The 13,936-nt window shown below is 41.2% G+C and overlaps 1 protein-coding gene across 5 annotated transcripts in view; it reads right to left on the reverse strand.

Moving 5' to 3' along the window:
- Nucleotides 1-13,936, reverse strand: part of ARHGEF3 (Rho guanine nucleotide exchange factor 3) — a 108,653-nt gene that overhangs the window by 73,710 nt on the left and 21,007 nt on the right. For 4 of the 5 annotated variants that reach the window (XM_053377876.1, XM_053377874.1, XM_053377873.1 and 1 more), the window contains one exon: nucleotides 10,160-10,226. The exons of the other annotated variant lie outside the window; for it this stretch is intronic. In XM_053377876.1, the coding sequence (XP_053233851.1) occupies nucleotides 10,160-10,226 (67 nt within the window). The remainder of the gene's footprint in view (nucleotides 1-10,159; nucleotides 10,227-13,936) is intronic. 5 annotated transcript variants of the gene reach the window in all.

The following is a 13,936-nucleotide window of genomic DNA, read 5'->3' on the forward strand; positions in this document are numbered from 1 at the left end:
TGCCACCCCGAGCTCCTTGGAAGAAGGGTAGAACATAAATGTGTTAAATAAAATGAATAGCTGGATAGAATAACTGAGAAGTGCTGTGGCATTGTAAGAAACAACATACACTTGCAAGATCAGGAGCTCCAACATGGTGCATTAGAATGTGCATCACATAGAAAAATTCCAGGACTCCACTCCTCTGCATTGTCCAGTTGTCTACTGGATAAACCTGAAGTGCTTGTTTAAAAAGTCACTGACCCCAAATTGCTCTGATAGGTTTTGAAGCACAACTCCTTCAATCACAGATTGATCTGAACATCCAGTGTGATACAAATTGTAAACAAAAAGGGTGGGGGCAGTGGCAGGGAGGAGGCATAAAACATACTGCCCATTTCTCAGTGAGTAGAACTGAAAAGAGGTCAAGTTCATCTGTTGCTCACAAAGAACCGGCAACAGGAGGACACAGCAACACCCTGTCCCAGACTATAATTAACAATGGGAAATCTGTAATCTAACAGCATGGGCACTTCATTTCAGAGGTTGGGTAACAACTCAATTTATCTTTTGTATCACATGCTGCTTGTAAATTTTAGTATCTTTTGTTTGCAGGACAGCAGGGAAGTGACAGGTTTATAGCAATGCTGAGCATTTTTACTTTTTACAACAAGCCACACCTATGAGCAGTCAAGTTGAAATGTTTTAAAGGTATCCAGTGAATATTAATAGGATATTTTAGAGGCATTGCTTAACTTTGTTTTAATCTGCCTTATCTTCAGAAGACTCTGCTGGTAGCTAGACTTAAGAACAGTAAGTTAAAACCCATCACAAAGGTAATGTACTGTATCAAGCATCCAAGTTGTTTATCCCCAACTGTTAAGACCTGTACAGTATAGTAATAGACACTATACAGTAATAGAATATACTATACAGTATGCAATAACAGAAAACTTTCCATGTCTTACAGTAAATGCAGGTTTGTTTGTTTTTCATTTTTAAGTAAAAATAAAATACTTCACACTTATATAGTGTTCAAATGTTCCTACATTTTCTCAGTAAGTCCTACCACACAGCCCTTTAAAAGTCATATGTATTATCCTCATATTGCAAATGAGAGATTGAGGATATAACATAGTGGTTTGCCTCAGTTACTTAGTACATACATGGCTGACAGGATATTTGAAAAGAGGATTGTTAGCCAACAACTTACTGCCATACCCCAAAACGGGTGGGAGATTAATTGATCATTAACTCTAGAACAATCTAAGGGATGGCTACACCCTGGATACACAATTTTTAGCCTTCTATCTGAAAAGGTTTTTAAAAATAGTTTGATAATCAATTGAAATCCCATTAATCATTAAAACTTTAAGTATAGAACTCATCTCATGTAAAAGGTAGATAGAAATTGTGCTCTCTTAAAAATTTAAATTTAAAAACATATATACTATTGGAAATTGCACTCAAACCTAGCTAGTTTTTAATGTGTAGCCTAGGAATGGGGAACCTGTGGCCCTCCAGAAGTTATAAAATTCCAACTTCTAGCAGTCCAAGCCAGAAAGCACCAAAGTCAGGGATGATATGAGTGTTGAGAGTCCAACATTATCTGTTTGCTGACAATTGTGTAAAGTCTGCAGCATCTGAAAAAAATTTTAATTAGCACCTAAGCTTGAAGTTCATAAGAGGAGTCACTGAAAAGCAATCTTGTTTTTGCATGCTATGAAAGCTATCCTAAATAGCATATTTGTACTTGTCAGTACTTTCTACTACTGCTTTCTCCTTTGTTAAAAGAGAGAGAACTATAACTGTACGTTACCAGTGTACCTCTGAACAACAACTGCTGGGGAATGAGGGTGGGAGATGGATACTGCAGTTGGCCACAAAGGGATAAGAATGCTGGACTAGATTGGCCTTTGATCTGATCCATGAGGAGTCTCTTTATCTTCTTAATAGTGTGGTGTACAGAAACATTAGTCTTGCTCCTTTGTTTAGTATATCCAATCAGATGGCCCTCATCCACACAGGGCTCAACATCTCTTCATAGAAAAAAAAAGATCTGCTATCCCTGAACTAAATAACACTTTGTAGACAGAACCTACAACACACACATGAAATGCTATAACCTACAATATCCACATTTATACTCTGGAGTTACTGGCCATAGCAGGAGCACATTGTAACATAGAAGTGATGGCAAGTCTGTATATTCCTGTTAACAGTAGGAAGAACTTCCAGAAGCTAAGAGCTTTCAACAGTGGAATAGATGGCCTTGGAAGGTGGAGGGCTCTTTTCCTTGGAGGTGTTTAAATAAAGGTTGCATGGCCATCTGCCAAGGATTCTTTAGCTGTGATTCCTGCATTGCAGAGGGTTGGACTAAATGAACCCTGGGGAAAGTGGAAGTAGTGCCAGTGGAATCCCCACCGGTAGCAGCCCAAGGAAAGCCCCCAAAGAGGGCACTGGAGGACAGGGAAGAAGCTGAGCTGTCCCAGGAGCCAGAGCTGATCCCACTACCAGCCTGGAGCTGCGATAGCACTTTATCCCCTCCAGCTTCTTACTTGAGCCATATGAGGGACAGGGCTGTGGTTACAGAAGCAACCCTGCTGCTCCATCATGCCTCACTGCTTCCCAGACAGGCTTTGGAATATCCTGTCAGGTATTAAAAGCAGGCTGAATAAAGAAAGCTTTTAAAGACACATTGCAGTGCTTAAGGTGGGGTTAGTATGATAATTTTGCACTGATTCTGTGACCAGGGGCGTACTAAGTGGGGGGCGGAGGGGGAGAACTGCCCCAGGTGCCACTTGGGGAGGTGACAAGATGGCCCCGGCCTCCCCCCAGCTGTAGAGCGGCCGAGGGTGTGCGCAGTCAGTATGTACATGCGCAGCCCGTACAGACGCCGTGCAAGCGGCAGCCCATATGGACACCATACGGACAGGATGCCGTACATGCACAGTCTGAATGGATGCCGCGCATACGCCACCGGGCAGTTCGCCCTGCCCATAGGCGCCGACTCCATGGGGCTTGAGGGGGCCCGAGCCCCCTCAAAAATTCGTTTGGGGGGGCTCCGCCCCCCCAATAATCTCCGGCGCCCCTCCAGCAGAGCGCCATCGCCGCCCCTCCCCCAGCCCAAAATGCACAGGGGGGGCGGGCTGCATGCCTCCTGCCCTCCCTCCCGAGCAAAAGCTCCACCCAATTTCCTTTGGAGCTGATTAATAGGCGCAGCACGCTCTCCCCTATTCGCTCACGAGGAGGCGGCGCCACTTTATTTGCATATTCATGAGCTTATTTATTATTCATGAGCTTTCCCGGGCCCCCCCAATATTTTTTATAAGTCCGCGTCGCTGGCCCTGCCCCTCGGAATCCCGCCCCGGGTGCCGGAGAGGGTTCCTCCGCCACTGTCTGTGACATCTACTTGAATCCTGCATTTGGACTATTTAATAAAGAGGTTTCTGACAGAATTGTGTCAAAGGGTTCACAATAACTTGGCAGTTGCAAATGGTTTAGATTAATTAATTACAACATTTTTGTTTAAATAAAAATGTACCCATGATTAATCAAGAAGCAGAATTTATTTCATTTAGCTATTGAATTCTGCTTAAGAGTGGGTTTCTGTTTAATTTTTATATGCTGATATTATTATTCTATACTATTCTAATGATTGTTGAATGTTACTTTATTTGATGTAGATTGCTTATTTTAAAGCTATGTTTTATTATCACATTTTTGTATTGCATTAGATTGTTATAAGGTGTACATTCTTTGTTTCTTCAGCTTGTAAACCGCCTTGAGTATTGTAAGACAGAAAGACGGTATACAAATTAAAAGTGATGATACTTTGTGAAACACCGTGCACGTTGATGTCACTGTGTAAATCCATCAACCTAAAAAACAACAACAAACTAACAAACAAACAAGAAATATTGCAAGAAAACATAAGATTTCCCTAAAATAAGCAGCAAAGTCTTTCCGAAAACTGCATTTAACATAATCAATGTAATAATTTGGGGGGAGGGGAGTTGCTTAGCTGTCACTTTTTTATTATGGGCAACACTAAATTTAACTGAGATTAACAATATACTGCATTATGTATAGTACACACACAGATAGATTAACCAGTGTTTTTGAATTTTGTCTGGAATTGGCTACAACCATCTGTTAAACAAACACCACACAATGAGTTTCTGATAGCATCTCTTCCTTCTTGCCAAAATAAACTCTCTTGTTCCAGCAGAAATCAATCTTTTGATTATAATTAACAATAGTTCCAGTGGTCTGTTCGTATAAACAAAACCAGTAATGTGTAAAAACATTTAGGATCCTTCCACAGAATGCATGCAGCTCACATGAAGGACAAAATTACTAACGGCAAAAGACAGTGTTAAGTGTCACCCATGTGCTACAACCAACCTGACAAACACTCTGCAAATGTGATTTAGGTTGATATGCAAGCTGAGGAGCTTTAGGATTTGGCAGACATCATCTCACCAGCATGCACTGAGCTGCACCTCTGCTACTATTCCATTGCTATGCCACTGGAATACTACACAACCACAGAGAGGCCAAAATGAAGCAGCACCAAGAGGCAGATCAGGGGAGAGAAGTGTACTTATGCCATATCCTATGGCTCCCATAGGGACGCGGGTGGCGCTGTGGGTAAAAGCCTCAGCGCCTAGGGCTTGCCGATCGAAAGGTCGGCGGTTCGAATCCCTGCGGCGGGGTGCGCTCCTGTTGTTCGGTCCCAGCGCCTGCCAACCTAGCAGTTCGAAAGCACTCCCGGGTGCAAGTAGATAAATAGGGACCGCTTACTAGCGGGAAGGTAAACGGCGTTTCCGTGTGTGGCTCTGGCTCGCTAGATGCAGCTTGTCACGCTGGCCACGTGACCCGGAAGTGTCTCCGGACAGCGCTGGCCCCCGGCCTCTTAAGTGAGATGGGCGCACAACCCTAGAGTCTGTCAAGACTGGCCCGTACGGGCAGGGGTACCTTTACCTTTACCTTTTATGGCTCCCTCAGACCTGGCTCTCTGCTGTTATGCCAAATAAATAAATAAATAAATAAATAAATAAATACCCATCTCCTACTGCTTAGGATCCAACTTATCAGCTTTGAAGTTATAGCTTATTAATGGAGGATATATATAGGTACATTAAGGCTTATTCAAATATTATTTTTTTTCAGATAAAGCAGTTTCTGCAGGAGACATATGTGGCTGTTTAGGTTGAGCAAAGTATTTTACGAACCATACTCACGGGTAATGGGGAAGGACCCCTGGACAGTTAAGTCCAGTCAAATTCAACTATGAGGTGGGGTGCTCATCTCCGCTTTCAGGCTAAGGGAGCTGGTGTTTGTCTGCAGACAGCTTTTTGAGCAGCCAGCATGACTAAATCATGGAAACACCGTTTACTTTCCTGCCATAGTGGTACCTATTTATCTACTTGCGCTGGTATGTTTGCGAACTGCTAGGTTGGCAGGAGCTGGGACAAAGCAACAGGAACTTACCCCGGCGCGCTGACCTTACAGTCAGCAAGCCCAAGAGGCTTGGTGGTTTAGACACAGCGCCACCAGCCAGTCATCCACACAATGATAAATGTAGGACTTTTTTGTGTAAATACTATCTTAGAGTGGGGACTTCAACAACATTTAGGAAGTAAGCTATCTAAAAATAAATTTGTTTAACAAATCAATGGGAATCCAAAGTTGGCCTTCAGCTCATGCAGATTTTTTTGTCAATAACCTGGTAAAATTATTACTCCTTCAACAGAGGTGGCCACATCTGCAACTTAAATAAATGCTTCTGCAAAACAGCCCGAAACACTAGAAAAGAAATGAAAGAGGAGGATATAAAATAAAACCCAGCTTCAATAAAGTACATCCAGTCTTCAGCGAACTGCAAAAATACAAACCAATTAAAATCTTGCAAGTTTTGATTTAAAAAAAAACTTACTTAAATGTCATTAATACTTATAATTAAAGATCCAGCCACATTAGCTTGTGAATGGTTTCAGGGTGGACACAGAGGTTAGAGCTACTGGTCTACAAGAATCTACTGTACTTGGGTACTGTAGTTGCTATTGTTTCCCCCCTGTTATTATGTTATTTATTTTGTGTTTTCATTTTGTATTTATATATTATAAACTGCAATGTGACCTTCAGATGAAGGGCCATACATAAATTAAATAAGTAATAGTTACTATTTGAATCCACCTGATATTATCATCTACCTCACATTTATCCAATTGGCTAAGCAAAACATCTTGGGTCATTTTATCACAGGGTTTAGTGAAATCAAGAAATAAATTTTCTGCAACATTCACACAATTCGCTACTAAACTATTAATCTGATACAAAAATAGAAGCAAAGCATCTTTGGAGGGGGACCCCAGAAAGTGGGGACCCCAGAAAAACAACTCCAGGCTGAAGAGGTTAAACTGACCGGATCATCCTACATTGTCACTAGCCGACACTAACATCAATACATTCAAGACAGGAAATATCTATTGCAAAAATAAACTCTGCAATATGTTTAAAAATCTCTTAACAGTAGTACCTTTTCCTAAATCTAGGGAATAAAGGTAGAATAGATGTTCAAAGGTGAAGCAATCTTCAAATATCTCTCTCTGTGACAGATTAAATAACTGAAAACAAGTATCAATTCATCTAATGCTTCACATATGGCGAAAATCCAATGATGGCGTACTCAAGGTGTTTTGAAATCCGTAAAGTGAAAAAAATGGCTAAATGTTTGAATCCAACATAGCATGAACTTTCTGCCAGTGCAAGTATTTCTGCCACCCCCTGGGGTCACTGTCTTAGGGATAACTCCTGTAACAAAGGTCACTGGTCACTTGCCCCTCTATCATGCCTGAGCAGGCCAGGGACGTAGCTCTCAAGTTACTCAAATCTGCAGGATAAAGTTTAGGATTTCTACCAGGAAGATGGAAGAACCCTGTGACAGTTTACAGCTGAAATGACTCATCTTCCTTTGCCCCAGGGAACATCTAGCACCCTTCACACCCCAGCAGTTGTTAAACTCCTCTCACTTGCATTTAAACTGTAGGCTTGTTTTCACACCCACTCTATCCTCCATTCAGATGGGCAAAAGGTTTTACGAGAGTTCAATGACATACCAACCAGGCAAAAGTACTTGGGTTGCAAAGAGTTCTGAGGGTCAGATAGAGAAGACCACATCTAGCCCCTGGGCCTGGGGCTACAACACACCATAAAAAGACTCGTTGTTTTGTTACTAAAGTGCAGGGAGCAAACTCCTTGTGCTGTCACCAGTAAAAACTAACCTCTTTTACTTTCTTTAAACAAGTAAGAACTTGACTCATTTAATAGTCCAGTTTATTTTAGTTGTCCTCACTTTACCCATACCTACGGGATCTATAATCAATTCTCTGCAGCTGGATGACAGATTTATGAATTTCCATAAAACAGAAAGAGAATAATGTGTACAAAAAACTAAAAGGAATGTTGGTGCCAAATGTGGTAGCACTGTTGACAGAAAGTTGGCTCTCAGGTTATTACACAGATCTCACTACACCAAGTCAAAATCCAAGCAGGTGAGCTGCATTACTGATGAATGGTTTTTTGTTTTGTTCCAAACTTTTCCTAAGGCGTCAGGAACATTTCAAACCATAGTAGAAGAATGATGGGTTTTATGGTGTTTGTGCACAAACAGAATGGACTTCCACCCTCACAACAGAATTTCCCCTGCCTCTCTTCACCCCTGCAGCCAAACGTGCTCCGAAAATCTGTTCTGAAGAATTAGGAAAATTTCCAGAGCAGATTGAGGGGGCCGCATGGAGGAGGAGAGGAAGGGAAGGGGAAATCCCACTGTGTAAACAGAAGTCTACTTGCACAATGTTGGATTTTGCCCAATCTAGGGAACTGGAAATTACAACACAACCACACTGCAGCATATCACTGCAGAAATAATATTTCTTTTGTAGCATATCCATACAGAGAGTTTAGATGATCATATCTTTTGCTTCAAAGGTATGAACAACCCTTTTGCCTGCACACAGACCCTCTGTTCACATAAGAGAGTAAACAAGCTGAGCAACCATGGTTAGCCAGGTTATTAAACCAACTTTAAACCATGGTTTAATATCTTGGCTTGTTCCAAAGCTGTTAACCATAGCTTCATAGCTTGACTGCTAGCTTAGACAAGGAGAGTTATGAAGGGCCTGTGGGTAAAAGGCATGTTTATATCTCTGCTTCATAAGGTAAGGCAACTGAAAAGCAGGTTTATTACAAACATTTTTTTTTAAAGACAATCAGAATCTTTAGCATGCAAAAAAATATGGCTTTGTAGAAACATTTTAAAAGGTTGACAATTTAATTCTGTAGAAAAGCATATTCTGGTACCTTCAGAATTGCATACAGCATTACACAATAAACAGCAAACACCTGGCATGAATGTATTGAATGCTAAAGTAGTCATTTACTAACATTTTATCTTTGGGTAACATATCTCAATGGGGCATATAAATTATCAATTGTATTTCGTTAGATGTGTTTAGGTGTCATTCAACACCTGTGGAATAAAAAAAAGCATAGATGAATATTTCTTTATTTTATTTAACAAGGTTTATGTGGTGATTAATCATCAAAACTTCTAAGCAGTTTACATACAATATTATAAAATATACGTTAAAAATATAGATAAAATCAAATGATAAAAACAAGTTGACATAATAATTTTAAAATATGAGTAAAATCATCAACTATAAAAATATACAGAATAAAATAAAATTACATATTAAAATACGTATCAAAATTAGATGTCTGGGTGCTCATACCAAAACAAAACTGGTTTTAGCAGACACAGAAAACAATACAGCAAAGGTGCCTGTCAAATGTCAATGGGCAGAGTTCCAGAGTATGTCCTACCACACTGAAGGATCATTTCCTTGCAAGTGTGGAAAAATCATTATGTAGCACTTGTAAAAATGCCAGTTCCTCAGATCAAAGGGGTCAAGTGGACATATTTTGGGTGAAGCAATGCTTCCAAATAAAGTGGTCCCAAACTGTTGAGGGCTTTATATACTAAGAGTAAAATCTTGAATTTGGCCTGGCAACAAACTAGCAACCGTTGCAGATATTTTAACACCCCTGTCGGCTGTGATCCAGTAGCACTCTGCACTCTTGGCAGTTTCCAAATCCAGCACAAGGTCCACCCCACCCCAGATCCAGCACAGATCCACCCCACATAGAGTGTGTTGCAGTAATCCAATCTTGAAATCACCAGTGCCTAAACTGCTGTGGACAAATTATCCTAGTCTGAAGTTGACAGAAGACACTCCTAGCCACTGAGGCTAGCTGGGCTTCCAGCAATGGATATAGAAGCATCCCCAGACTGTGTTCCTACTCCTTCAGGACAGGCAATTGGCCAATTTCATGGATATGGGAACCACTGACGGTACCTCTGTCTTGCCAGAATTCAGTTGAAGCTTACTTGCCACCATCCATACACTGGTCCAGGGCATAGCACAACCTCTCCCAATTCAGATGTTACGGACATCGCCTAATGAACACTCCCAACAGCTTCATATAGATGTCAAATAATATCTGGCATAAAATAGGACCTCTCCCAATGCTGCTCTCTGGTTTCTGCCACATAGGCAGGACAGGAACCGATGTAGCATAGTATCCCCAATTCTCATCCCATGGAACCAGTCAATGAGATACCATGGCCAATGGTATTGAAAGCTGCAAGGAGACAGAGAAGCAGGAGCAGAGTTGCATCCTATTGTCCTGCTCTCAATAATGGTCATCCATCAAAGTGACCAAGACAAGCTAGGACCAATGGTCAAGGCTGAACCCAGATTGGAATGGGTCTAGATAATTCATGTCGACCAAGAATGCCTACAGAAGATGATAAATTCCTTTATTCTCTGAGAATTTGATTACATTAAAACAATTCTGCCAGCGTAAATATAACCTCTTATGAAAGTGCCATACAGTACACAATAATTTATTGGCTCCCTGACAAAAGTACAAGTTAAACAATTGTTTCTGAAGTTTTATTTTCAGGGGCCTTTAAAGGTCTGACTCTGCATAATATTAATTACTTCATCATACCTCAGTTTGCATTGTAAATTACACTCTGGTGGGTGGAAATAAGTGTAAGAAATAAAAATACAAACACAAATCAATCATCTAAAACGAAATCCCTTACCCCTCTGAAATTCCAGCCTTTGGTGGAAGTAAACAAGGAAAAGTTGTTCTGCTGCTGCTGTTTAGGCCTGCAAGATGAAACAAAAGAAAGCATTTGTTTCCTGCATTTTTAGCTGTCAAGAGTCCCTTATCAAAATGGACTGGAGAACAACACCTCAGTGCTTTTTCCCAGGCATGATTTGAAATGGGACACTAAACCTTGGTTTAGCATTATAAGAATGAATATATCAAAAGCTTCCACTTCCGTTTTAGAGTAGCTGCAGCATCCTGTGTCATCCAAATCAGGTCAAAGTGTGGTTAAGATTAACCTCAATTAGTTGAAACAAGCCAAGTTCAGATGGGTGGGGTAGAAATAATAATAATTTTTATTTTATTTTATTTTATTATTAACTACGGTTTGAAGTTGGATTATTTTAACTAACCATATTTATGACTGATCACATTTGTCCAGAATCAGACAACACAGTAATCTGTAGGTAATCTAAAGCAGAAAGGGATTTGTTTGCTTGCTTGCTTGCTTGCCTGTCACCCATTTGACTGGGTTGCCCCAGCCTCTCTGGGCGGCTCCCAACAAAAATAGTAAAAACACGATAAAACATCAAACATTAAAAACTTCCCTGAACAGGGCTGCCTTCAAATGTCTTTTAAAAATCACATAGCTGTCTATCTGTTTGACATCTGAGGGTGTTCCACAGGGAGGGCACAACTACCAAAAAGGTCCTCTGCATGGTTCCCTGTAACCTCAACTCTCATAATGAAGGAATCACCAGAAGGCCCTCAGAGCTAGATCTCAGTGTCTGGGCTGGATGGAGGTGGAAACATTCCAAACTCTTTCTCGCAGCCACATTGAAGAAGGAAGGGTATGTGTGCAAGTCAGAGGCTCTCCAAAGCTCACTGAACAATGGTTTAGCAACAGAACCAGTCCTCTCTTACATGAACTCTTTTAGTCTCCTATTACCTTCTTTTAACTAACTGTACTTCTGAGATATTTCCTTTTCATTACGGTAAAATGGTTTAATATGAATGTGTAGGCTACCAATGGCTGCTAGCCATGATGGCTATGTTCTATCTCCACTGTATACCTCTGAATACCAGTGGTTGAAAATTGCAATAACTCTACTTCGAAGAAATTAAATACGGTCGTTCCTTGGTTTTCAAACAGCTTAGTTCTCGAACGTTTTGGCTGCAAACCCGGAAGTGATCGCTCTAGTTTGTGAACTATTTTTGGAAGCCAAACGTCCAAAAGGGCTTTCACGGCTTCCAATTGGCTGCAGGAGCTTCCTTCAGCCAATCAGAAGCCACGCTTTGGTTTCCAAACGTTTCTGTTCAACTTCCAAGGTATGACTGTACTTGGAGGATGGAATGGAAAGGAAACAGGCCATCTGGACCCTGCACATGTGAAATTGAGCTGTGCATTCTTCCAAACATCTGAGTCAAAAGCTTGGAGCTTTTCAGTGGGACATGTAATTGTTTATAGGTTATCTTCACGAACTAATTAAGCCTGAAAAAATTATGCAAGCTACGTTTTCTAGGCTATATGGAAATAGCCATAGATATATTTCTAGAGATCAGTCTTACTACTCTGAATTATATTTTTGCCAGTTTTAACAGAGCAAACCACTTCGCAGATCATGAGGATAGTTGTCTTCTGCTGTTACTGTGTTTGCATTGTCTAAACCACCTTCACAGGAAATGGAAACAATCTTAACACCACATTCACAGGCCACAATTACTAATTAACAAAGTGTTGAAGCCTGTGAAATCAACCTGTGTCCCACTGGGCTGGAGGGGCGGGGGCAGGGAATGATTAACTTATTGTGGTCTATTACATGTGGAGGAAAAAGAAACACTTATACTTGGGGGGCTTGTTTTCCTACCACAGCCAATTCTCTTGTTATCAGCATGAATCAAGAGGACACAACTCCAATTAACTTCTAGAATTACCAGCATCTACCACTCTTTTTCCTTAGACAACTCCCAAGAGCCGACCACGCACTTTTGCAATGTAAACTTTACCTAGAACAACTTGTCAAACTTTCTTTCAATTTGGCACATTCTGTAAAGAAAATAATCAACTTTATTGTTTTAGGCAACAGATAAAAAAGGATCTGAACAAATACATACTTTGACCACACTTCTGGTTTATTTATTGTCATAATTCTAGCACTCATGTTAGTGTATATTGTGCAATTATGGGCACATGCAGACTTGGTAACATAGTCAAGTGCTCATCTAGTGAGAGTATCCTGAAAGGCACGATTTGTTGGCTAGTTTAGAAACACACTAGAGTCATCTCATAGTTTCCAAATGACTATGAGTCAAACTGATCTTGTAGTTTGCAACACCTTGCACTTGGGTATGTGGAGGAGGGAAGAATTACACATCATTTAGATCTACTATCTAAAAGCAATTTAAGTGCTTCCATTCAAGAGAGATAGAACAATCATATTTCCAAGAATGTCAATTTCATAGAATTATGTGGATTTTATTTTGTTTTGAAACAAGAAACGTGATATTGAGGTTTTGCAGGGGAGGGGGAATAAAGTCCAACTGAATTATTTTAATCAGTGGATGGGTACACAGGTGGGGGTGGGCATGGAAACCATAATTAGTACGCTCTGTGTTCTTGAGTCACCCTGGATTTGAAGTGACTCATAGTCATTAGTAGCGCGTGCACACACACAAAAGATAAACACAATATCTAATGGGCTACTGAGAAGATCAAATCCATCCGGCAGGCAATCAAGCCCTGGTGGCACAGGAAGGGGTGTGTGGTGGGTGCGGGCTACCCTGGGTGTCATCACTGAGGGAGGTGACCATGGGCCTGGCCTGCAGTGCGCCCAAGCCACACGTCTCTCCTGGGGAGTGACGCGGTGGCTCAGGCACCTGCAGGCTCCGCGCTGACCAAAACGGCAACGTGGGGCTTGCGGACTCCGTGGAGGTTCCATGCAACGTGCTCTGACCCGGCTTGCCCCACCCCTGAGTGCAGGGCATTTGCGCAATCCTGGACACCCGAGCAGCTAGCTATGCTGCTGTCAGGCCCAGGGACTTCCTGACCTTGATCATCCTTCAAAGGCATACAGTCATATTCTGATTATCCAATCCATAAAAGGTAGCTCTGTTTTACCAAGGTTAACCACCAATACCAGGAATGAATCTCCCCTCTGACTTAAACTCAGCCTCCTTCTGAAACTGACATTGATTCAGGGCTCAGCCTTGCACCAACTGGGAAGTTTGCCAAAGCATTAATTTACTGGTACTAGGAGCTGTCCACCTCACTTTGGGAATCTTTGTCCAAGAAGTTTGGGGACATAAAATTCTAGTCAGGACAGACAACACCTGTGGAAGTTTTGATATCAGCTTTTGATATCAGTTTCGATATCAGCAGGCAAAAAAACGAACAGCAGGCAAAAGGGATGGGTAGAATCAGTCTGTATTCACTCTGACGTTCAGAGACCTATGCTGAACAAGAAGAAACAACTAGTTCATTTCTCCACTCATTTTTCCAATGTGATCATTCAACAATTACCAAAAATGGACCTCTTAGCTGAGCCCACTTTAAGCTCCAACTGTGTGGTGCCTATCCTGCATTATGAGGGCCACCTGTACTGCCTTTCACCTTCATGCCAGTGCTAAGCAGGGAAAATAGCTCTAATTTTTACTATCACAGAGTTAATCCAAATAGCCTAGCCATTTCAGATACTTAGGCGGTACGGCTTACCTAGAGCCTGGTATTTTTGCTTTGTATTCTTTTCTTAATACTGGATTTAAAAACTAA

Source organism: Podarcis raffonei, chromosome 2, assembly GCF_027172205.1.
Source record: "Podarcis raffonei isolate rPodRaf1 chromosome 2, rPodRaf1.pri, whole genome shotgun sequence".
Lineage (NCBI taxonomy): Eukaryota > Metazoa > Chordata > Lepidosauria > Squamata > Lacertidae > Podarcis > Podarcis raffonei.